This window comes from Phyllostomus hastatus, unplaced genomic scaffold (assembly GCF_019186645.2).
Source record: "Phyllostomus hastatus isolate PE091 unplaced genomic scaffold, TTU_PhHast_1.1 phas_contig_64, whole genome shotgun sequence".
Lineage (NCBI taxonomy): Eukaryota > Metazoa > Chordata > Mammalia > Chiroptera > Phyllostomidae > Phyllostomus > Phyllostomus hastatus.
In genome coordinates, this window is record NW_025333928.1 from 9,325,832 (window position 1) to 9,348,528 (window position 22,697).

Genomic DNA, 22,697 nt, shown 5'->3' on the forward strand with positions numbered 1-22,697 from the left:
GAGACATCTCATCCTGCTGGAGAGCCAGCTGAGGCACAGAGGGGGCTCATCCCAGTCAGTCCTCCACGAAGGCTGACCCTAAAGCCCGCTGTTTTGACCCCTTGGTAGTGCCCTGAGCCTAGTCTTAGATTTCCATCTTCTTTTCCAAATGGTTTCCCTTCTCCCAGCCCTCCCTCCAAAGAGGCCACCATCACCACCTCCAACGCTCAGCGGCCCTCCTTCCCACACCCCACCAGCCCAGTTACAAATGGTGATTTTCTGTTTATTGGTCAAAAACAAAAATCCAGAAGCAGAGGTGGAAAGAGATTGTGAGTCGGGGAGACAGCAGGAAGGGGTAGGGGCCTTCTTGTCCCAGCTCTCCCCTTCATCCTTCTTCTGACCCTCCAAGGCCCAGGGTTTAGGCTGGAGCCAGAGCATCTGGGAAGGGCAGAGCCTTCATGGCCGAGGGAACAGCAGAGCTCTCAGGGGCAGTCCTTACGGGGTAACCTGGGCTGGAGGGCCCCAGGAGTTTCAGGAGAGCTGAGTTCCCATGCCAGGATCCAAAGCCAATAGGATGGGTTGGGGTAGGCCCCTTGTTTGGCAACTGAGAAGAGGAGGTTTTGGGTGGCAGGATGCTGGTTTATTTACTGTAGGGCCCCCATGGCCGTCAGAGCCCCTGCCCCCCACCGTGGGACTGGGAGACTATTTACACAGCAGGGAGGAAAGGAGCCAGAGACCACCAGGTCCTGTACTCCTGCCTGCCCAGAATGAGGAGGGGAGGGGCATCTTGGGTCCTGTAGCCTTAGTCTTGGGGTTCAGATGGAAACTTCATACTCCCGTGTATCCTGGAGACAGAGAGATGGGATCGGTTGCTGGGGTGGCATGAAGGTGGAGGAGGCAACAAAATGAGAGAGGCCACAAGGAAGGGGAAAGACACTGGATTTTTAAAGTAACATTAGTGGGTTGGGGGCCATGGTGTGGGAGTGGGGCTGAATCTGGCCAATAGATGTTTGGTTCATCCTACACTATGTTAAACTCACATTTAAAAAATCTGAATTTCTGGACTGTCTTGAACAATCTGGTAATTGGGCCTGTTTCCACTATGGACTAGATGGGACTCCGATTCTCTGGTTAACCAAAGTCCTCACCACTCCCTATTGTGCACACCTGACTTGCTTTGTTCATTGATGTGGCCTTTGTAGGCAGACACCTTGAGAGAAGGTTATAGAGTCCTGGGGGACCCGAGAGAGGTGGCATTCCAGGGGAGGGGAGGGCTCACCCCAGCTTCATACAGTGGATTGCTGAAGTCTGACTCCACAGTGATGGGGCTGTAGGAATGGGAGCCTGAGAAGCCGAAAAGGGATTTCCCCTGCAGCCTGGGAAATAGAGGAGACAGAGAGGCTTATAGAGAGGTGAACCCCCAACACCCCCTCCCCCAGTCTTCTGCGCTGGTAGGAAGGGTGTCAGCCCTGGCTGCAGCTCCCTGAGTATGGTACGTACTTGGTGTAGTATATGTAAACGCCACTGCCGAGGACAATGACCAAGCCTAGGGGCAGCAGGATGGCCAAGGCGAGGTTCCCACTCTCCAGCTGCCGTGATGGGTCAGTGGTCTGGGTCACTGGAGGGAGGAGGAGAGGCCACTGAGCTGGAGCTGGGCTGAGCCCTGGGCTCTCCCAGCCTCCTGCCCTGGGCCCTGAGCCCTGGGCCCTACCCCTCCGGGGCCTGGCCTCCTGCCCCCAGCCTCTGCCTTGCCCTCCCGACTCATCCAGGCCTGGGTCTCCACCTGTGCCCTCACTGACCTTCCAGTTTTCGGTTGTCCTGGAGCTCCTCATAGGCCACTGCAGGGAGAGGAGGGGGAGGGGACGGGGTCTGAGCCAGGGAGGGAAGGAGGCTGGGTAGAGGGCCAGGAGCCCAGTAGGGCTGGGCTGGACAGCCTGATTCTCTCTGACTTCTGCCAACCTAAACTTGATCTTTCCCTTAGTGGGGGTGGGGAGGAGGAGTCAGAGCAGGGCCTTCTTCCTCTCCTTGTTCCTCGTTGTGGGCAGTCTAAACCACCCAGGTCTGCAGCATTTTCAAAAACAGGGAAACTGAGACCTATCCAGAAGGTAAGAGACTTCTAAACCAAAGCCCCTTCTACTATATCCCTTGGTATAGCTTTATGACCTTGAACTTGCCCAGCACTTCTGGATGTGCCCATGAGGACGAGAGCCCACAGGAGGTGAATGGGGAGCTCGGCAGGGTTACCATCGGTCTCAAACTTGCTACCTGACTTTCTCAGCCCTGTCACTCCCTGAACACTGCTAGGACTGACCCCTCCAGCCCTGTCTGCCCAGGCACCTTTGCAGAGTGGGGGTTGGCTCGTCCACTGTGAGGGGTGGCCGGGAATACAGGTGATGGTGACCTCGCCGATGAGTTCAAAGCCCTCATAGCAGAAGAAGCGCAGAGACTCGCCCGCCTGGTAGTGATGCTTGTACAGGGTCTGATAGCCATTTTCCGGCACGCCGGGGTTTAGGCACGGCTCGTACTTCACTGCAGGGAACATGTCAGTCACATGCCAGCCGTGCTGCTGCAGGCCACCCAGCCATCCTTCCCAGGTGTCCCCAGACTCACAGGCGCACTTGGGGACCCGGTCGCTCCACTTGGGTGTGCCTGTGTCCCGGCTGTAGCAGGTGAGTACGGCTGCCCCCTCCAGGCTGTACCCCGACAGGCAGCGGTACTGGACATGGGAGCCAACAGGGAAGCCAGCATCCGAGGTGGTGCGGTGCCCATTGGTGATCTCACCAGGGTCGGCACAAGTCATGACTGTTGGCAAGAGGGCAAGGTCAGGGGGAGCTATAGCCTTAAAAAATCTCCCCCCAAAGCCTCAGGCTTGGAGAGACCTGAACCCCCTACTTCCCACTAGTTCCTTGGAATGAAGGGAGCAGGAGTTGGAAAATCTTAAAATTTATGCATTTTATATTTCCAGCTTCTTTGGGAAAACCGAGTGATTGGGGCAACCCAGGTCCCCATCCTAGGATAAAATTTTAAATATTTAACTACTGTACTGAGCATATCAGCTAAATCCTATCAGTGTCAGCCCTGCATGACAGACCATCAGCAGAACAGCAGCTGTCCGCTTTAGAGGGGCCCAGCTATCCCGGTCCCCTCGTCTCGTCATTCCCAGCCTGTTTTGCTCACTAATAGAGCCTGCCAGGCTGGACTGGGGACGTTTGAGTTTACAACCTTGTGAAAGAGTCACAATCATAGCCATTTCTTGTACATAGACCTGTGCAAGGCATCCTGCTAAATGTTTTATTTTATTTTATTTTATTTTATTTATCCATTTCTAGAGAAAGGGGAAGGGAGGGAGAGAGGGAGAGAAACATCAGTTGATTGCCTCTCTCATGCCCCCAACTGGGGACCTGGCCCAAAACCCAGGCATGTGCCCTAACCAGGAATTGAACTGGCGACCCCTCTGTTTGTAGGAGGACACCCAACCCACTGAGCCACAGCAGTCAGGGCCCTGCTAAATGTTTTACAAATACGATATATACTCTGATGATCCATCCTGAGAGGTCAATATCACTGTCATCTGCGTTGGGGGCCAGGGCTCAGGGAAGTCAAATGCTTGGCACACAGTGACTCCGAGAGGGAGTAGCAGACCACTGTGCTGAGTCAGAGATTTAGGTCTCAGCTCAGCTTCAGGCTCGATGTCTTTCCCTGGGCAGATGCCCTCCTGAGCCTGGAGCAGCTGGGCCAGCCTCAATCTCCTCTGAACCCTACCTCCACCCTCTTCTCTCCTATCTGGGTTCCAGACTGGACATCCCATGAATCCTCCCAGAGATGGGGAGCTGTTTCTACCAGAAAGCTTTCCCCGTGTCCAGTCCAAATCTGGCTTCCTGAAACTCAGTGCCCATTGGCCCCACCATTGCTCCCAGGGGCCAAGTAGGAGAACTACAATCCCTTATCCTTGCAATAGGCTTCCCACACTTAGGAGAAAGTGACAAGATGCCACCCCTTTTGTTCTTCTAAAAAATAAAAACTACCAGCTCCTTTAAACATCATCTTTTCTGTGAAATCTGCTACCTCCCTGGGACAAGTAACCCACCCCTCTTCCCACAGCCCTTCTTCATACTTACAGCAGCCACTACTCACTGTTAACACGCGCCAGGCACTGTGTGAAAAACTTTTCATTTGCTCTTCACAACCCCCTATTCCTACTTCACCAGTGAGGAAGCCAAGGCTCAGAGACGTTAAGTATTTGTGGTTCCTGCTCTGTAAGATCCTGAGTTGTTTAACTATGTTTCTCTCCTAGACTGGGATCTCCAACAGGGTAGGGAGGGACCCCAATCCCTCCACATAACCCCCACCCCAACCCAGCACGGGGCTTCAATGACCGCCTAGGCCCTAGCAAAGCAACTCCCTGTAATGTCAAGAGTTGGGGATTGAGAGATTGGCGCAGGACCTAGAGCAGGAAGAGTGCAACTGTGCATTGATGGGACAGGGCCAGATAGGGGTAGAACTCCAACGAACAGCGGTGGGGCCACTAAAAGATGAGGCAGGATCCAGAGGAAACTGGGTCAGAGCCCACAGCAGTACAAGAGAGTGGGATGCAGCCCGGAGAAGATGAGAGTGAGATCCAGGGGGAGTTTCAGGGCACGGAGGAGCAAATGAGTGGAACCCGAAGGGCACAGGGGCGGGACCTGAGGAAGATCCAGGTAGGGCGGAGAGGGAAGGGATGAAACTCCAGACAAGACAGGGGCGGGAACAAAGGACGGAGGCGGGGCGTAGAGTGAAATGGGCAGGGCCCAAGCTGAGCTGTGAAACTTTGAAGGGCGGGGCAGAGCCAGGACGGGGAAGGCGCCGGGCCCTGGCTCACTCTTTTGGCAGGCGGGTGGCGCTGCGCTCCAGGATAAGTCCCACTGGCAGGTGAGAATGTCGGACCCGAGCAGCTCGTAGCCAGGCTCACACTGGTAAGTAAGCACCGTGCCCCGGATCAGGTCCCCGTGAGAAGCCGTCCTCCAGCCCCACTCCGGGGGTGGCAGTTCAGGGCACGTGTCGTTCCTGGGGACCTCTGCAGGGTAGACACAGCTAGTTTAGAGGCTGTCCTGCGACTCAGAGCGCCCTTCCAGCCTTGAGGGGCCTCGCTGGAATCTCTGGCCTGCCGGAACCCTGCCCATCTTGGGACCCTAAGACCTCGGTACCTTTGAAGTGCAATACGAAACCCTGGCCCAGGCCAGGGTTTGGAGGCCCGGGCGGTGCCTGGAACTGCAGCGTGAGGTCGGGTCCAGAGGAGAGGAGGCGGCGGCGCGGTTGAGGTCCCCGCAACTGGGCCAGGACTCGGGCGCTGGGACCGTCCCCGTCGAACAGAGTCAGCATGTCCCCTTCGCGCACATTCAAGCTGCAGGGAGTAGGACCAGGTATGGGGGTTGGATTACGATAGATTCCCAATCCCTAACTCAGTTTATTAATACCCTGCCTACTCTCGGGTCCCGGCCCACATTCCCCTACCGGGTACTCCCCTCCTCAGTTTTGACCAGTTACGGGCTTGTCTGTGCGAGTCTCTCTAGGTTCCACTTGTTCTGTGGCTCCTCCCAGTCCCTGCTCCCCAATCCCCCAACTCTCTCCTCGCTACTAGCTCCTCCCACTGTCCATACCTGGTGATGCACAGCCTAGCTCGACACCAGCTCTGACCAGTCACAGACCTTGATCGTTACCATCCCACCCAACTCCAGGCAGCGCCTGAGGGAGTTTTTGGGCCACGCCCACTTCTGGGTTTGTCGAGTCTCATGACCACCTCATACCAAATCAGTTTACTGGATTTTCCCCGCACCCCACTTTACTGTCTGTCGCTGCTGCGACCACTTGGGCCTCGGAACCTGGAGATCTGCTTCAGAGTGGCCTCAGAAACCACCAGAGTGAGAGACACTAGACCAGAGACCCCTTTTCACAATAGCTCCTGAGGAAGGCTGCTTTGCCCCATTTACTTGTCCTAGGCCGCCTGGCTAATTAGTGATTTGTACCTAGGTCTACCTAACAACCCACACCCCCGTCCTGAACCACCTCTTTAGTCTCCTCTTTCATTAGACCATAAAGTCACCAAATCTTGTGTAGACACAGGAGCCAGCCAGGCTCAGAATGCAGGTCAGTGTGCTGTTATACCATACTGCTGAGCCCATACCCAACGCGCCCTTGGCAGCACCCAAACATACATCTCAACTTGGAGCAAGATGCGCTTCTCTTCCTGGACATGTAGGCCCCACACACAGTCCTGGCCGGGGCTATAGCTCTGGGGCCAATCTGGAGAGAGGACCACACCAGCTGGCTCTGACAGCTCCCCTCCACACATGGCTAAGGTAGAAAGGGTGTCAGATTTAGGACCTAGGTGAGTACACAGTCTCCATTTCAGCGCACTCCTCACCATTCCCGATTGTATGCACCAAGACCACTTCACGGGTTTCCTATTATCTATTACTCACCTGTTTCTTGACATACCTAGTCCTGTGGTGTCCAATCTCCAGCTCCACTCTTAACTAACCCTACCTACTGTCCACCCAATACATGACTTAGCCCAACTTCACTTGTAGCACTTGGAGACATTTGGGTTGCAACCCCTGAAATCTGTAACAAGCCCACTAATTACTCAACTAAGAAAACTGAGTCTCTGAAAGGGACAGGGATTTACCCAAGACCTGGATTTATTAGGTTTGGATATGCAGGTCTCTTGTGAATAGACTTCCCAGAATCCCCAACTCAGGGGCTAGTCTGTAGAATGAAGGATTACTGGCGATACGGAAGGCTCACCCTTGCAGGCTGGCTCTGTGTCATTCCAGTGGGGTTCTGTGGGATCCACACATTCGATGGCATTGGGGGGGCCAGGGGGCTCCAAGGCATATCCTGGGAGGCATGAGAAGGTAGCCAGTGCCCCTGGCCGGTACTCCGGGTCTGTGGTAGTGACATTGCCATGTGCCAGGAAGGGGGCGAAGCAGCGATCTTCCTCAAAGGCTGAAGAGGAGTCGATCACACACATTAAGCATTTGGACAGACAGCAAGGGGTTTCAAACTGGGGGACTTGGGCTGAATTCATGTGTTGCTTGGCCACTCAGTGAGCTGTTTAAAATGGAATGATTTTGGACTAGCTTTCACTCTCCAGTTTCCCCAAAACCCTAACACTCCTCATTCGTATTTATGTTACCTCACTAGCTCTGGAGGGAAACCCCTAGGCTAGTCAAATCCCAGCCATTCATTCTGCAGATGAGCAAACTGAGGTCCAAAGACAAAAAGCCACTTGCCCGATGTCACACAGTAGGGCAGTGGCAGAATCACATCTGAAACACAGGTTGCTTGATTCCCAGCCAGAAACACTTGGCTCTGGAAACTATGAAGGAGGGGCGGGGGGTGGGGTGGGGAGCATGCGTTTGGAGCACTGGCTCCTGCAGGTGTGTTCTCTTCTCATAAGTAACAGCTGGATTCTGATAATCCCTGATTATCCATGTTGAGGCTAGGATCTAAAAGTGCAGCTAACACAAAAGCTACTCAGCTTTGACCAAGTTAGCAAAAATGAACATTTGTAAAGCATTTCTGTTTTCCCCCACCTGATCATGCCTTAGCTGCAAAACTATCTGTGAGGTAAGACTTAGGTGCCTATCATACAGAGCAAAAATCTGAGGCATCAGTAGCCCACCACTATGGAGGCAGGCCTCAAACCTAGGAATTCTCATTGCACTCTCAGAATATAACATGAAATTTATTTTTTAGACTCACTGTTACTGGACTTAATAAAGTGTCATGTCCAAATCCTACACATTCATTAGGGCCCAGAGTCAATTCTCTGCTCCAGTCACACTGGCATTCTCTAGTTCCCAAACAGGCCTTTCTCTACCCCTTTACCATTACTCACACTGTTCCTTTCACCCAAAATGCTCATTCTCAATCTCTCTCTTTTAAAATTCTCTCTATCCTTTAAGGCCCAGCTCAAATGCCTCTTCTCCCATGACCACTGACCTCCTTGTTTCTACCTGTCCAGCATCCAGCCCCTCTTCTTCTGGTAAGTAACAACACTCCTATTTTCATTTTGGCACACATGCCTCCCATAATTCCAGTCCATGAGATTCATTTGGGGCCAAATAGGGATGGCTGCATGATGTGAATCCACCAATAACACCACCTGCCCCTAGCTACAGTGGTATGACCTAAGCCAGGCCAATGAGAACATTTCCTGGCATTTTTTGCTGAAGCTCTTAGGAAAGTGGCATGCTTTCTCTCTTTCTGATAGAGTTACTAAGTTGGTAGTATGTTAGTCTGGAACTGCTTGGTTCACCACAGACTGAGAGTGCCTGAGAATGAAGCCAACAGAGAGGAAAGAACTGAGAGGTTAAGGTAACTGTTTCTTGGTTGTGTACCTGGATCCAGCCATACATGAGGCTTAAACAGAAAAGGCCACCTCATAGAATTAGAAGGGGTCTATATGAAGAGAACTTTGTAGTTTCCGGTTGGGGAGGAAAGTCAGGTTTTTGGAATTCAAACACAGAGACGAGCAGCGTTAGAGGACGTGCTGTGACCACGTGTGGACATCAGGAAGAGGGGAAGGTGCTGGGGTTGGGGCCCGAGGGGAGGGCAGCTACCTTCAAATCGGAGGCTCAGCAGCAGGGGATTAGCAGGTGTCTCTGAAAGCAGCTCCACATAGAGGGACTGGGCATCACTGATGAGACCTCGCTCTGGGACATCATCCATGTCAGAGTCATAGATCACTGGGGACAGGGGACTGCCCCCTGAGCGCACCATCAGCCTGGGGTGAACAGAAGGTGTCCAGGAACTCAGTTTCCCCACAGAAGCTGCCTCAACTCTTGCCTGCACTTTTCATAGCTATAATTTTCAAACATTAATTATATGCCATATGCCATGTACTTTTCTAAGGTTTTACATATTTTTATCTTGTTTAATGCTTACAAGAATCCTTGAGTCAGATACTGTTATTATTACTCCTCATGTCATAGATGAGGAAATTGAGGCACAGAAAGATTAAGAAACCTGCTTAACATCACATAGCAACTACCATCAGAGCTGGGATACCAGCTGGTTAAAGAGCAATAATGACGATAATGCAAACACATTTCTAGTGCTTACTGTGTGCTAGCACCATTCTGAGCACTTTACACATCTTAATGCATTTATCCTCCCAGAAACAATGAGAGGTACTATTATGTCCATTCTGCAGATGAGGAAACTGAGGCATAGAGAGGTTAAGAGATTCATCTAAGTTTGTACAGCTACACTGCCTAAGAAAAAGAATGACTAGCCTGTGTTTGACACAGATCCCAACAGGTCTACCCAAGGTCTGTCTGACTCCCCACTGTAGCCTCCCTATTTCTCTGCAGTAGGGACCTCTGATCCAAAGCCCAGACCCTTACCGATCATTGTCCTCATCCAGTGAGACTCTCTCAAAGTGCAGATGCAGCCGGCGTCCCTCAGCTGCTTCAATGACCCAACGGCAGGTGAGGTTGGGCCCTGCAGCTCCCCCAGGCTCAGGTGACACAATGCGGCCCAGTGTAGCATTGTGGATAGTGCCACCACAGGATGCTGTGGGCAGAGGAGGAACAGGCTAAGGTGACATTTCCCCCCATCTTCAGAGCTGTTGCATCCAGACCTTTGACTGGGACCTGGCCTCAGCATGGCCTTTGCCCTACATGCTCACCCCAGGGCACAGGGACATTTTTCAGGTTACCACTGAGGTAGGAATCCAGATCTGGAATAGGAAAACCCAAGTGGATACCCCAAGGATGGAGATTTCACCAGAAAGAAGATTCCCCAGATGCAGACATGCTGGAATGGGGACTTATTAGGGATCCCCCCAATTGAAGCCCTCAGATGGAAAATCTTCAAGCTGGGATCCCCAGGATGAAGACTCCTCAGGACAGAGATACCTCAAAGGTTTGAGACCCCCCCCAAAAAATGGTTTCCTCTAAGATGAAGAGTCTCCAGAAGAAAGGACCTCCAGAATGGTGACTCCCAATATGGAAACCTCCCATGTGGGACTTCCCAGATGGAGATCCCCCAACGACGGAGACTCCAAGGATCGAGACCTTCAATGTAAAGAGCTCCAGATGGAGGTCCCAGGATAGCAATTCTTTAGGGTCAAAACTCCTCCAAGATGGGTGTTCCCCAAAGATGGAAACCCTCAACATAGGACCCTTCCAGTGGGGCTCCTAGGACAGAAGCCCTCACCTACTGTGGCGGGAGATTCACCTATGCAGCTGGGGGGTTCACCACTCCAGGCTGGCCGGGTACTATTGAAGCAGATGAGGGTCTCTTCGCCCTGCAGCCGGTAGCCTGAATCACAGTGGAAGGTGGCAGTGCCCCCAGGGTGCAGATCTGTCACGCTCACATCCCCATGGGCCGGCCGGGGAGGGAAGCCGCAACTCAGGAGGTAGGCTGGAGCAGGGAGAGGACGGAGAAGGGAGACTCATTTTCCCATGCCACTCTCTCTCACCAGTCCCCCAGCACTTCCTCCCTCTTTCCAGGATCCATGGGGGTACAAGCTGGATCCATGCTGGAGTGCTCCCATGGGCACACTGTCTCATGAAGAAGTAATTTCAACATCCCTTATCTCCCCCAGTCTTTGTAATCCACCCATTTTGGCCCCCATTTTAGAGATACGGTACCTGAGACTCAAAGAAATTCCGGATCCTAGAATTCATTTGCTATGTGACCTCAAGCAAATCAATTGACCAAACCCCATCCAGCTCTAATAAAAACAAATCATATTTGCAGAGCTGTTCAGCTTACATCTTGAGTTCACACTGTGCTTTGGAGGTAGTCAGAGAAACACTGTGACCTATTTTCCAGATGCAGAAAATGAGGCTCCAAGTTATTAAGCGCCTCAGAGCATTTCCTCCCCTCTACACACAGAGTGGACTTTCTTTCACAGAGGTACACTATGGTATTAGAACCTCAGCTTTCACCACAGGAACCAGATGCAACTCCTTTAGGAACTTTGACTATTTTATCATTACAGTCCTTAATACTCACTGCTCTCTAAATGAATAGCCCAGTGTAAGTGAAGTGCTTTGCTTTTATCAAGGAGCTGTTTTATCTTCTCCTTTCTTGCTGTGAGAACTGTGTAATCTCTCTTTTTGCACTGACTGCTAGAAAGCTCAGAACCAGGAAACAAAGTTTTCTCCATACACATTCTGTTTTGTCAGTTTTAATAAACATTACCTGATACCAGTTTTTTCTTACTTAGTCTTTTTAATTTTATTGCTTGAATTCTTTTTTGAAAGCCTCCTGAAAGTCTTCGGAATCATATGGTATAAAACAAATAAATAGAAAGTGGCTTGGCAGTAAATGATGGACTTTGAACTTCATCTCGAAAGAGCTCTCTGTGTCTGTTTTGGAGCAGGCAGAGCTCATCAAGAAGGGCTTCCTGGAAGAAATACACCAAAACTGGGTCTTGTAGGAGGGGCAGACTACAGTTAGCAGAGGGCTTGGGAGATACCACCTTGCCTAGGCCTTTGCTTTTTCTAACCCTCTGGCCCTCAATGATTCTGTAAGAGACCTGGTCTCTCCCTATATATTTAAATTCAACAAGAATTCCCTTGGCGGGGCCCTGGAAAGAGAGACATGATAAGACCCAGGCCTTGCTCTTTGGGAATCTACAGTCTACTGAGGTGGACAGACATAAAAACAACTTTCTAGAGCACAGTGATTTGAATAAACGTTAGCCCCTGTAATGGCTCTCCATGACCAACAGAACCAAGTCTGAATGCTCTAGACTGACATTCAAGCTCCACAGCTGGGTCCTGCCCAGCATATCCACCTCCAATTCCTGTCACTTATATGACCCATATATACTACACAATGTAGATTTGTAACTTCTTATGGTCTCACCTCCATGTTTTTTCACACTTCCCTTACCTGCAAGGCCTTCTTTTGCTTTTTCTCATCTTTCAAGGAGTAACTTCAGTGTTACCTCTTCCAGGAAGTCTTCCTGACCCCTCCTCTCTCTAGTAGAGTTAGTTGCTCTCTTGCCTATATATAGTCCCACATATATAATTTATCATCACATTAACCACTGTCTGTTGCCATTAAGAGACTGAACCAAACCTTATTTATTTTATCTCCTAAAAGCCTGGTCTAACTGATCAACTGATGCAGCCAAGAGGCACTGTGGAACAGTGCAAACAGCACTGGATTTGGAGACAGGCAGATCTGAGTTCCAGGTCTAGCTCCATAGCTTATTAGCCTATATGACCTTGAACAGGCGGTTTCACCTCTAGGGCCTCTAACTTATAAGTGGCAATAATAATCCTTGTCAATTAGCCTTAAAATGAAACAAATAAACAAACATACAAAGTACCCAGACTATAAAAAGTGCTCCGAAAATGTTCATCACCTGCCTCTCACCAGCCTCAGTTAATGAGTGACTGGGAGTCAGGGACTCAGGATTCTGACTTCTGACTCTGCAATGAATTTGTGGGTGACTGAGAAATCCATATAACCTTGAGTCTTTTTATTCCTCTCAGAGGTGAAGTTGACAGTGGCCCACCTCCAGGGCCACTGTGAGGAGCAAATGAAGCAACAATTGCTCGCCTTGGCGTGAGGGGTGATGGAGCCTTTGGCATGTCAGAGAAGCTAACAAGGTCACTCAGGACCAGAGGCCCCAGCTAGGGCAGATTAGGAAGTGCTTAAACAGGGCTTTGTCTCCAAAGGTGCCCAGAGAAGCCATAAGCAGGGAAGACCGAGGTGGGTAGTGAAGGGCAATTTATGAAATAGCTCTGTTCCCCCAATGTTCTACTTAGCCTAGAGTCCTAGAGTCCTATTTTCAATGCCCTAGGGAAGTGGCTGCTTAAAGGAGGCAGCAGGGGGCCATTCTGTAATATCTAGTTCAGCCCTCTGCTGTGGGCCCTCAAGGCATGCCCTTCCTCCCCTATATATGGTCCTGACCACCAACTATATGTCCCTTAGTTCACTGGGCTGCCCCAATACAGGCTTGGTGCTGGGTGCCTCCACCTTACACATATGAGTCCCTGGAACAGGCCCTTGGCGGAAGCCTCAGGAAAGGCTGGAGAGGTCATAAAGTAGGGATATAAGTTATGTGTATCCTGGGAAAGAAATCTGGGGTTAGCAAAGCTAATAAGGGGTCAGGCAAGGCCATGAGGTGATATGAAAGGGACATTGGCTGGACACAGTTCCCTCTATTTCTGAAGAGCATAGAGAGGCACTTTGGAGAGCCAGCAGTGTCTAGAGTGGGACAGTGGGCTGAGCCCCTTGCCTCCGGCACACATGTATGCTAGAAAACACACTTGCATTATGGGAAGGTTCCCCTTACGCACAGGCGAGTGTGGATACACACATGTGTAGGTTGTTTGTGGGTGGATGCTCATGAGTGCAGTCATGTATGGATCTGTCCCACTTCCCATCCCCCAGAAGTCATCAGGATCTTTCTAGGTCACAAATCTGAGGCTGTCACTATCCTGCTTTAAACATTTCAAAGTATTCGCCCCTCCCTTGCAGAAAAAGAGTCTGAATTCCTTACTGAAGCTGACAAGGCCCTTCATGATCCAGCCTACCTCCTGGTCTGGTCTCTTAGCCTACTTCTCTCCTCTCCCTTTCTCTGTGCTTTTACTGTAATAGCAATGACTGACATTTCTGAGCTCTGTGTACCAGATGCTATTTTATTTTATTTTTTTAAAGATTTTATTTATTTATTTTTAGAGAGGGAAGGGAGGGAGAAAGAGAGAGAGAGAGAGAAACATCAATGTGCGGTTGCTGGGGGCCGTGGCCTGCAACCCAGGCATGTGCCCTGACTGGGAATCGAACCTGCGACACTTTGGTTCGCAGCCTGCACTCAATCCACTGAGCTACGCCAGCCAGGACCAGATGCTATTTTAAGCAGTTGATATGTATTAACTCTTTGTTCATCCTAATAATACCATGAGGTAACTATTATAATCCCCGTTTTTCAGATGAGGCAATGAGACACAGAAAGGTTAAGTAACTTGTTCCAGATCACACAGCTAGGACAATTTTGTCTTCCATGCTAAATTACTTCAACTCTTTGAGGGGCTCACAATTTTTCTCCTCTCTGGGTTTGGGAGTGAGTTTTTTAATCCATCTGGACATCTGTCTTCCTCTTTTGCTCCCTCCCACCCTTTCCCTAGCTAACTTACCCTTTAGGTCTCAGCTTAGTTATCATCTCCTCCAAGAAGGTATCCCTATATTCCTTAGGAGAAATTTAGGTCCATTTGATACTTGCTTTTTCTGCCTATATTCCTCCATCATAAGGATATGGGTCCTTAGGTCACTGAATTATAATCTCCCAATTACTTGTCCATCTCCCTACCTAGATTCTGAGTTCCTTGTCAGGTTTACATGTGGTTTGTTCATTCCTGTCCCCAAGGCTAACACAGAGCCAGTATGAAGTGGACACTAGATAAACATATGAGTGAATGGATGAATTGTTACTTGCATGAGTGTACACTTAGACACAAGTCTGTGAAATAAGTGTGCACAGGTCTCCTCTGAGGATTGTTTCCAGGATGTTAGTCAGGAGGAGAAGTACCTGACTTGTGCTGTGCTTGGAAGATGTTCCTATGCCAGTGTGCCAGTGAGTCCCTTGCCCTTCCACCAGCACCATGAACTCCTCACCCTGATAGTGGATCCTGAAGCCACTGCCCCTTGGGACCCGAGGGCTCTGGAAGTGCAGGAGCAGACGATTGGTTGGACTCCGAAGGACCTGTCCTTCTCCCAGCATGGAGGAGTTGGCCAGGAGTCGGGGTGCCAGGCCTGGGGCACCCCCACCAGCCAGCACCAAGAGTTCCTCCTCCCGAGACAGGTTCAGCATTTGCACCTAAAGAAGCCAGATGCAGACCCACCAGGGCAAATCAACCAGGATGGGAAACCCCTGGAGTCCCCCGCCCCTTACTTTTCTTTTCCCTGTATGTGGCAGTCCAAATACCACAGTGACTGTGGCCAAGTTGTAGAACTCTAGGAGTCTTCCCAAATACCAGAAAACAGGCCCATTCAAGTTAGAAAACAGGTTGTCTGGCTCTGACATCAAACTTGTGCACACCCTAGGGCCCAAAGGAAAGGGCTTGAAGGTTTCACAGTCATACTCATATGCTTAAGTCCTCTTACCTGGATCTCAATGCCATAGCCAGGGTAGACATGGATGCTGTATGTGCAGTCCAGGGGTCCCACGGTGTGGCTGGTGCTACTCCCTAAATCTGGAGATTCCACATGCCCTTCACCCTCGGAGATGTTGTTATTACACAGAACTAAAAAGATATAAGTGATTACAGTTGAACAAATACTTGTGTTCTTGCCCTCCCAGCCAAGCAACTCTGGGGGTCCTCATCTGCCTTCTCCCCAGCACCCCCCACCATCTTTATCCAAAGCTCCCTCTCCCATCTGTGCCCAGAACTCCCTTCTCCAACTGCAACATGGATAAGACATAGAAAGGTACTTAGAATGGGTATATAAATGCTAGCCTTTATTGTTAAGAAGAAGCTCCGCTTCTACCTGTACGCAGACTGCTTCTTTCACACCTTCCCTGCAGTCTCTCCCCCATCCATATCCTACTCTCCTTAAACACTACCCCCTTCCCTTTCAGTTGCCGCACCTGGGCTGGTCACCGTGGTGGTGACAGTTGTTGTGGTGATGATGGTGGTCGTGGTCTCCTCCTCTCCTCCCTCAGGCCTGAGAGGCGGGCCTGGGGAAGCGGGACCGGAAAGGGGCGGGGCCGTAGTTCCTGGGGGCGGGGTCAGCAGCTCCGGTGCGGTGGGGCCTGCTCCCCTACCCCACTTAGGGGTTACGGCTGTTGTCAGAGGCCCTGTCCCTGGCTCAGTGGCCCGTGGCAGAGAGGGCGATGCAAGAGTCTGGCTGGCTGGAGGGGTGGCTAGTGTGGGGTCTGGATCAGTTCCTGGGACAGTGCAAGAGAAGTCAGGGCACAGGGAGAGCAAACTGGTGGGCCTGGATGGGGAGTAGGGCTGAGGGAAACTGGGGGTTCCCCAATGAACCCAAAAGACCTTCCCCACAAGGAACAAACCCTCCACCTCTACTTTCCCCAACCAAAGCCTTCACCTCCTCCCAAGGTTTCCACAGCCTGATACCCTTCCCCCTTCTCTTCTGGATCAGGCCCTTCCACTCTGACAGTTTCTTTGAGCCTCTGTCTCTCTGCCTCCTCATTCAAATTTGGTTCCTCTCCTGACTACCCCTTTCTCTCTCCTCTGTGCAGCTCTCTCTCTCTTGCTCTCTCTGGAACTCTTCATTTCTCTGATTAGTATTCATATCACTCTCTGATTTTATGATTCTGGATCTACTAATCTCTGTATTTCTCTCTCTCTCTTTCTCTTTTTGTGTTTGTCTCTCTTACACTATTTTTCTGAATCTGGTCCTCTGAGTTTCCATCTGCCTTTTTCTCTGATTGTCTGTTTTTCATCTGACTCTGTCTCTTGATTATTCTGACTCTTTCTGTCTATACCCAGTTTTGACTCTATCTTCTCCCTCTCTCTCTCTCTCTGAATTTCACTGGCCTAGCTCCCCATCCCCTGAGTTTATGTATCTCCCTCTGCCTCTTTGTCACTCCTGCCACTCTGGGAGCCTCACCCGGCAGGTAGCCCATCTCTGGGCCCCTCCTTAGCAGGGCCCCATGAAGCAGTTCAGCCAAAGCCTCTGAGGCTACTGTGGGGGTCTCACTTCCAGGCTCCAGCAGCGCCTCTTCCTCTTTCATGGGAAGACCTAAGAGATAAGGTTGTGTGAGCCCTTTTACTGCCCCCCACTCCTAGATTCACCAGAAAGATATTTTCCAGAGTTATTCTTCCTCCTCAGCTGGGACTGCAGGAGCTCATAGGGTTCCATACTGAGCTAAGAGCTAAGGTGGGAAGAGGGGCTCCCAGCTGCCCCTCACAATCCTGTACCTTCCCCACCCTCCTTTGCCCCCAGGCTGTGTAAGCCTTCAGTGAGCACCTTGGCTGTAATGAACACTGGACAGCGCTAGCAGAGTGGAAAATGGGGAATGGGGCTGCCTTCATTTTCACCTCAGTGGTCTCCTGGTCTCTGCGGAGGGTCTGACAGCACCTCCCAGCCCTTGCCTCCGCAGTGCCCAGATTTCTCTCTGGATTTCTATCTCTGCAGTGTGGTGTTCTCTCTCTCTCTCTCCATCTCCCTCTCTCTCTCTCTCTCCCCCCATCCCTCCCTCCTTTCTCTCTTTCTCTGCAGTCTCTCCCTGGAGTCTGGCTGGGGGGCAGAGAGGGGAACTGGCTATCTGGTCTCTGAGCAGTGCCTCTGTTCATCTGTCTTTGTTCATACATCCAAGAGCAGTTGTGTGTGCAGTGCCTGGCACCCCTCCCAGCCTCTCCATCTCCTACTCAGGTACTCTGCGTGTTCTGCCACCTCCACAGACATCCCCCAACTTCCCTAGCCTTCCTTCCTAGATTTAACCCCCTGAGACCCTGCTAAAAGCTACCCTCACTCATTTCCCCACTTCCTCTATAGTGGGGTTAGGGGCTCCAGGTACAAGCTGGAAAGCCCTGGCTTGCCCCTTCCCATCAGTTGTGCCCCTCCCCTTCCCTAAGAGCTTGGAAGGCCCAGGGTATTCAGAGAAAGGAGAGTAAAGGACCCTCCTGGGTGCCTTCATGGGCCCACCCCCATGATCCCAACGTCCTTACCCTGAATCCAGGGGCAGCTCAGCAGAATTAGGAACAGCAGCTGGGGAGGCGGCAGGTGTTGGGCCTTGGGAATCCCCATGGCGACTCACACTGATTTCTCTTCTCTGTGCCTATCTTAAATAATCTAGCTGTCACCTTTCCTCTGTCTCCTCTGCACCTGTTAAATAATCTAGCTGTCACCTTTCCTCCGTCGCCTTCTATCTTTCCCTTAAATTTTTTTTCCCTTCTAGGAGTTAGCAAGGAAGACAATTTCTCAGCCCCTCGAGACGGAGGGGCAGAATTGGGCTGGGAGGTCGCCTGAAGCCCACCCCTCCTTGCCCAATCTTCTCTGTTCTCTGCTCCCGAATCTGTGGGAGAGGGGGCGCGGCTCCCGCTGCAGGGGGTGGAGGCAAGAGGGCCAAGAGGGCCGAAGGAGCTAGGTCTCTTGGGTTACCCTCTTGCTCCGCCTCCTGGGTCCACCAAGGTGAAATTTAGCTGAGGAAAGGCAAGACAGCTTCCCGGGGCCTGAGGTGGGTTCGAGGATCGGGAAGATCCCTACTGGGTTTTAGCCGGGCTTGGCGGGGAGGGAAGGGGGCTGCAGAACCTAGAGAGCTGAAGCTCGGGCACTAGAGCTGCGGGAGGGAGAAGCTGAGAAAGGTGTCGAGCCCACGTCAGATCCTGGGGACGGGCGAAGGGAGTGGCTTGGGATTTATTGGGGGGCGGGAGGAAGGAGGAGGAAGTGCAGATGGAAGAAGGAGGGACCATATGAGCCAGGACCATAATCCTCACTCCCTCAGCCCCTAAGGGAGGCAAAGGAAACTCCGGTCCCAGAAATAATTACGGTCCCGTCTCCTCACCGTTACAACATCTGGAATCTGAATCTCCTCTTCCCAGGGTGTCGAGGGACCGCACAGCTGGGTTCGCTCCTGCTCAGCCCCCAATATGTCTTGTCTATAATCCAGGCCCTCCTATGGTACTTCTCCTTCTATTTTACAGAAGTTCATGTGTAATGGGCTTTCCTCTCCTCTAGGAGAATGTCAAGTTTCCACGTTGGTGGGATTTCAACTTTGATTTTTTATTTCTGGACTCTCAGCGCCTCTGAAGCGCCCTTTTCAGCACCACCAGCGCGCGGACAGCTCTTCCCGGCCCAGCCTGTGTGGGCTCTGCCCCCCCGCGCTTCGGCGGATTGGCTGAAGCCGCCGTCACCATCAATCAGGCCCTCCTGGGTCCTGCTCCGAAGGAAGCGAAGGGGGAGGAGGGGTCACAGGCGGATTGGTCCAAGGTTCTGCAGACTCAAGGACAGGCCGAGGCATCCCGGTCTGCAGTCCGCACGTTCGCCCCGCCCCTTGGTTTGTTCCGCCCCTTCTTTTCGCAGTGCGGGGTGGCTAGAGGTTGGCAACTTGCCCCTGGAGCCACACATGGAGCCCCTTCGGGGTCCGGGGAGAAGGAAATTCGGGGACCATCCCCATCCCCCGCTGGCTGAGTTGCTGCTGCCACTGGGCAAGGGGCTGGGGTAGCTAAGCTGAGAGGACTACCGTAGGATGGAGTGACGTCAGGGTGTGTGGGAGCCCAGGAAAGAGCGAGTAGGGAGAAAAAGCACGCGCACGCGCGCGCACCTGCGGATAGGGTTGAATGAGAAGAGAGGGCAGGGAGAGAAGGGGGAGGAAGGAGAGAAGCCGCTGCGGAGGACGACTGGTTGCAGGTCCCCAGGGCTGCGGGTCCAGGTGGGGTAGGAACTGCTGTCCAGGGAAACTAGAAGAAAAGGGGTGGGAGGAAAGAGCGAGAGAAAGGAGGGGTTGGGGTGGAGGGAGAAGAAAGGAGAGGAGGAGACAAGAGGGTGAGGAAAGGAGAGGCAGAGGGTGAGAGAGGAAACTGCCACAAGGAGAAAGAACAGGTGAGAGAGGAGGGTTAAAGGTACATGAAGGTGGAGAGAAGACCTCTGAAGCAGAGAGAACCCAGAGTGGAAATGTGGAAGGGAAACAGCCCAGGGGGTAACCAGGGAGCAGCCATGGAGGATGAACTGGGGGCACAGGGGAACTGGGGTCAGGAGGATGTCCCAGGCCTCTTGGCCATGGTCTCCCTGCCCATCATGCCTACATGGCCGTTGCCCCTGGCCTCCTCAGCCTTTACTCTGCTCCTGGGAGCTCTCACTTCCCTTTTCCTCTGGTACTGCTACCGCTTGGGCTCCCAAGACATGCAGGCTCTGGGGGCTGGGAGTCAGGCTGGGGGTGTCAGTGGTGGGCCTGGGGGATGCTCTGAGTTTGGCAAGCTAAGCCCAGGGAGCTCTGGGGAGCCTGGGGAAGGACCTAGGACAGAAGGTCTAGTGAGCCGCCGCCTCCGGGCCTACGCCAGGCGATACTCCTGGGCTGGGATGGGTAGGGTGAGGCGGGCAGCTCAGGGTGGCCCAGGCCCTGGGGGAGGGCCAGGGGTCCTAGGCATTCAGCGCCCAGACTTGCTTTTCCTGCCTGACCTGCCCTCACTGCCCTTCGTGCCGCGGGATGCCCAGAGACATGATGTGGAGCTCCTGGAAAGCAGTTTCTCTGCTATTTTGCGAGACTTTGGGGCCGTGAGCTGGGATTTCTCAGGGACTACCCCTCTTCCTCGTGGCTGGTCCCCACTGCTGGCTCCTGGGTGCTACCAGCTCCTGCTGTATCAAGCAGGCCGGTGCCAACCCAACAACTGCCGCCGGTGCCCCAGGGCCTATCGGGCACTGAGGGGACTTCGGAGCTTCATGAGTGCCAACACCTTTGGCAATGCTGGCTTTTCTGTCCTCCTTCCGGGCGCCCGGCTTGAGGGCCGTTGTGGGCCCACCAATGCCCGGGTCAGATGCCATCTGGGTAAGTAGATGATGCCTGCAGACAACCTCCTTGCCTCCCTTCTCTGCCACCAGAGATTTCTACACTGTGGTTCTGATCATGCCTCTTCTCAGAAATCTTTGATTTCAGAAACCTGTTTCCCACAGCAGCAGCATTTTCTGAGCTTCAGTTACCTGCAAACCATGCTCATAAGCTTTGCCATAGTCCTTTATCATCTGTACTATATATCTTCATATGGATTCCCCTCCATATTTTTACTTAAAAGGAATCTTTACAGAACATGATTATCGGTATTACTTGCCCTAAATGGAGAGTACTCATGAAAACAAATTTAAACTTTTTAGAAAAGGCTTTTAAGATTCTGGCGAAATAGTCTCTCTGGAACCGAAGCCTACACTCTCTTTGTTCAGAAGGGAGCAGTGTTAGTGGGGGTGTTAATGTCATGATAACACTAAACTGAGATTTGCTTTTTGGTGTTTTAAAGACTGAGGGAAAATGGAGAGGAAAACAATTTTCTGATTATTTAATTCCGTGACCTTGTTTTGCCTAAAATCATCTCCTGTACTACTGCTTAGATGTGTCCTCCACTTGAAGCACACTAGCCTCAGGATCCAATCCAGATTCTTTCTTTCATCTCCCATGTTCCTTTCCTTGCCTTCCCTCCCACCATGATCTAAAAAATAAAGGCCTCTGACTAATCCTGGCAAACGCCACACTCATGCTATGCACTTAACCTAAAATGTCTTTACCATGTATCACTTTATCACCTCCTGGAAAACTCCTACTTAGCCCTCAGGAAACAATTTCAAATGTCACACTTTCCCTGAGATATCTATTCCTTATCATTTGAAGTGGCTGGTCAGTTTTCTCAGTACTTGACTGTGTGGTCTCTAGGCAAGGATGGAGTCATTAGTTTTATATCTTGCAGGGAGGGAAGGCCCAGCACATAGTAGGTTCTTAAATTGTCAGAAGCCTAGGAGGAAATGACGCTTCCTCCAGGAAGCCTTCCCTTTTCTCTGAAACAGAACAGATTGTGCTTTGCACTGCATTTCCCTGTATTTCCTAGAATTTCTTTCAGCCAGCATTGTTTTATAATTATATTCCAAGTCACCTTCCAGAGAGCAAGGAGGAACCACCATAGAACCTGGTATGCCTGGGTCTGTTTCCACAGGTCTGAAGATCCCACCTGGCTGTGAGCTGGTGGTTGGGGGTGAGCCCCAGTGCTGGGCTGAGGGACACTGTCTACTGGTGGACGACTCCTTCTTGCACACAGTGGCTCATAACGGTAATGGGGCTCCCCCTCTGCCAGAAGGAATGAGGGACTAACAGAGAAGGGAAATAGTCATGTGAGAGGCTACAGAATCAGGCCCACTGGCTTGCTGTCCTAGCACCACCATTTTCCAGCTGCATATCCTTGAACAAGTCACACAGCTTTTACAATCACCTGCAAAATGGGGAAACTGCCTTCTTGATAAGGTTACTGAAGGATTAAATAAATTAATGTAGGTTCAAAGTGGTTAACAGCATAAGACCCAGGGCCTGGACCACTGGGGTTCCTGTGCTACTTCTGGCACTTACATGGTTAGATGCCACCAAGTAGGTGGAAATGCCTTAACTGCTTATGTGTCATTAGGCCTGTGGGCTTCTTCCACCTTTGTCAAGGGGAGTGCTAACCTCTCCTTTCATACAACATATACCTCAGACACTTAACTAGCTGTGTGAACTTGGACAAGTTATTTAACCTCTTTGTTCCTCAGTTACTTTGTATAAAATAGGAGTAATTATGGTACTACCTCGTAGTTTATTTTGATGATTAAGAGTTAATGCCTATCGGGGTTAGAACAGTGCTTGGCACTTACTTACAAAGTGTTTGCTTTTTTGAGTATTTGGTGAGTGCTCTGGCATATAAGTGCTTAATGTCAGCTGCTCTCCTGTCTCCATTCCCATGTAGGTTCCCCTGAAGATGGGCCTCGAGTGGTCTTCATTGTGGACCTTTGGCATCCCAACGTGGCTGGGGCCGAGCGCCAGGCCCTCGACTTTGTCTTTGCACCAGACCCTGGAAGGAAGGTGTTGCCTTCAGACATTTGGGTTGGAGAGATACTGCACTCAGGGATGGCTTGAGTGGTAGCCAGGACCTCCTCTCCATTGCAGGGTGTGGGCGGGGCTGAGGGAGGCAACTGGCTAGTGAACATTGAAATACAGATCTTAAATCCTAACTCCTGACTACTTTCTTCCCAGCTACCAGCCCTAGGGCAGGAGTGCATGTCTTCTCCCACAC

General features: G+C 51.5%; 2 protein-coding genes and 1 non-coding gene across 9 annotated transcripts; 1 reads left to right on the top strand and 2 right to left on the bottom strand.

Moving 5' to 3' along the window:
* Positions 1-248: 248 nt before the first annotated feature.
* On the bottom strand, positions 249-19,322 carry SEZ6L2 (seizure related 6 homolog like 2). 7 transcript variants are annotated; one of them, XM_045849344.1, is made up of 18 exons: positions 18,461-19,322; positions 16,564-16,695; positions 15,578-15,877; positions 15,094-15,233; positions 14,605-14,806; positions 10,183-10,389; positions 9,369-9,537; positions 8,583-8,746; positions 6,763-6,963; positions 6,171-6,309; positions 5,163-5,359; positions 4,838-5,032; positions 2,590-2,781; positions 2,317-2,508; positions 1,779-1,817; positions 1,480-1,597; positions 1,259-1,355; positions 249-824 (listed from the first exon to the last, which is right to left on the bottom strand). In XM_045849344.1, the coding sequence occupies exons 2-18, from the start codon at positions 16,685-16,687 to the stop codon at positions 795-797; spliced, it is 2,706 nt and encodes a 901-aa protein (XP_045705300.1). In that variant the 5' UTR covers positions 16,688-16,695; positions 18,461-19,322; the 3' UTR covers positions 249-794. The 7 variants fall into 7 exon arrangements, with proteins under 7 accessions (XP_045705300.1, XP_045705296.1, XP_045705297.1 ...); XM_045849340.1 differs by lacking the exon at positions 18,461-19,322 and adding an exon at positions 17,625-18,259; XM_045849341.1 differs by lacking the exon at positions 18,461-19,322 and adding an exon at positions 17,625-18,258 and having other exon boundaries at positions 10,204-10,389.
* Positions 19,323-19,335: 13 nt separating this feature from the next.
* ASPHD1 (aspartate beta-hydroxylase domain containing 1) lies at positions 19,336-22,649 on the top strand. The gene is made up of 3 exons (XM_045849348.1): positions 19,336-20,440; positions 21,591-21,704; positions 22,371-22,649. Exons 1-3 carry the CDS (start codon positions 19,522-19,524, stop codon positions 22,538-22,540), a joined length of 1,203 nt encoding a protein of 400 aa, XP_045705304.1. The 5' UTR covers positions 19,336-19,521; the 3' UTR covers positions 22,541-22,649.
* On the bottom strand, positions 21,990-22,112 carry LOC123825728. The gene has a single exon (XR_006786952.1). It is a non-coding gene; the product is annotated as a U6atac minor spliceosomal RNA (small nuclear RNA).
* Positions 22,650-22,697: the final 48 nt, after the last annotated feature.

Excerpts from the sequence above, each read along its gene's own strand:
- ASPHD1 (XM_045849348.1), top strand. The coding sequence starts at position 19,522 with ATGAAGGTGGAGAGAAGACCTCTGAAGCAGAGAGAACCCAGAGTGGAA. Across the intron at positions 20,441-21,590 it reads CCGGGTCAGATGCCATCTGG|GTCTGAAGATCCCACCTGGC; the intron begins GTAAGTAGATGA and ends CTGTTTCCACAG. Across the intron at positions 21,705-22,370 it reads GCACACAGTGGCTCATAACG|GTTCCCCTGAAGATGGGCCT; the intron begins GTAATGGGGCTC and ends ATTCCCATGTAG.
- SEZ6L2 (XM_045849340.1), bottom strand. The coding sequence starts at position 17,703 with ATGGGGATTCCCAAGGCCCAACACCTGCCGCCTCCCCAGCTGCTGTTC. Across the intron at positions 2,782-4,837 it reads GCCACCCGCCTGCCAAAAGA|TCATGACTTGTGCCGACCCT; the intron begins GTGAGCCAGGGC and ends TCTTGCCAACAG. Across the intron at positions 1,356-1,479 it reads GTTTACATATACTACACCAA|GCTGCAGGGGAAATCCCTTT; the intron begins GTACGTACCATA and ends TCTATTTCCCAG.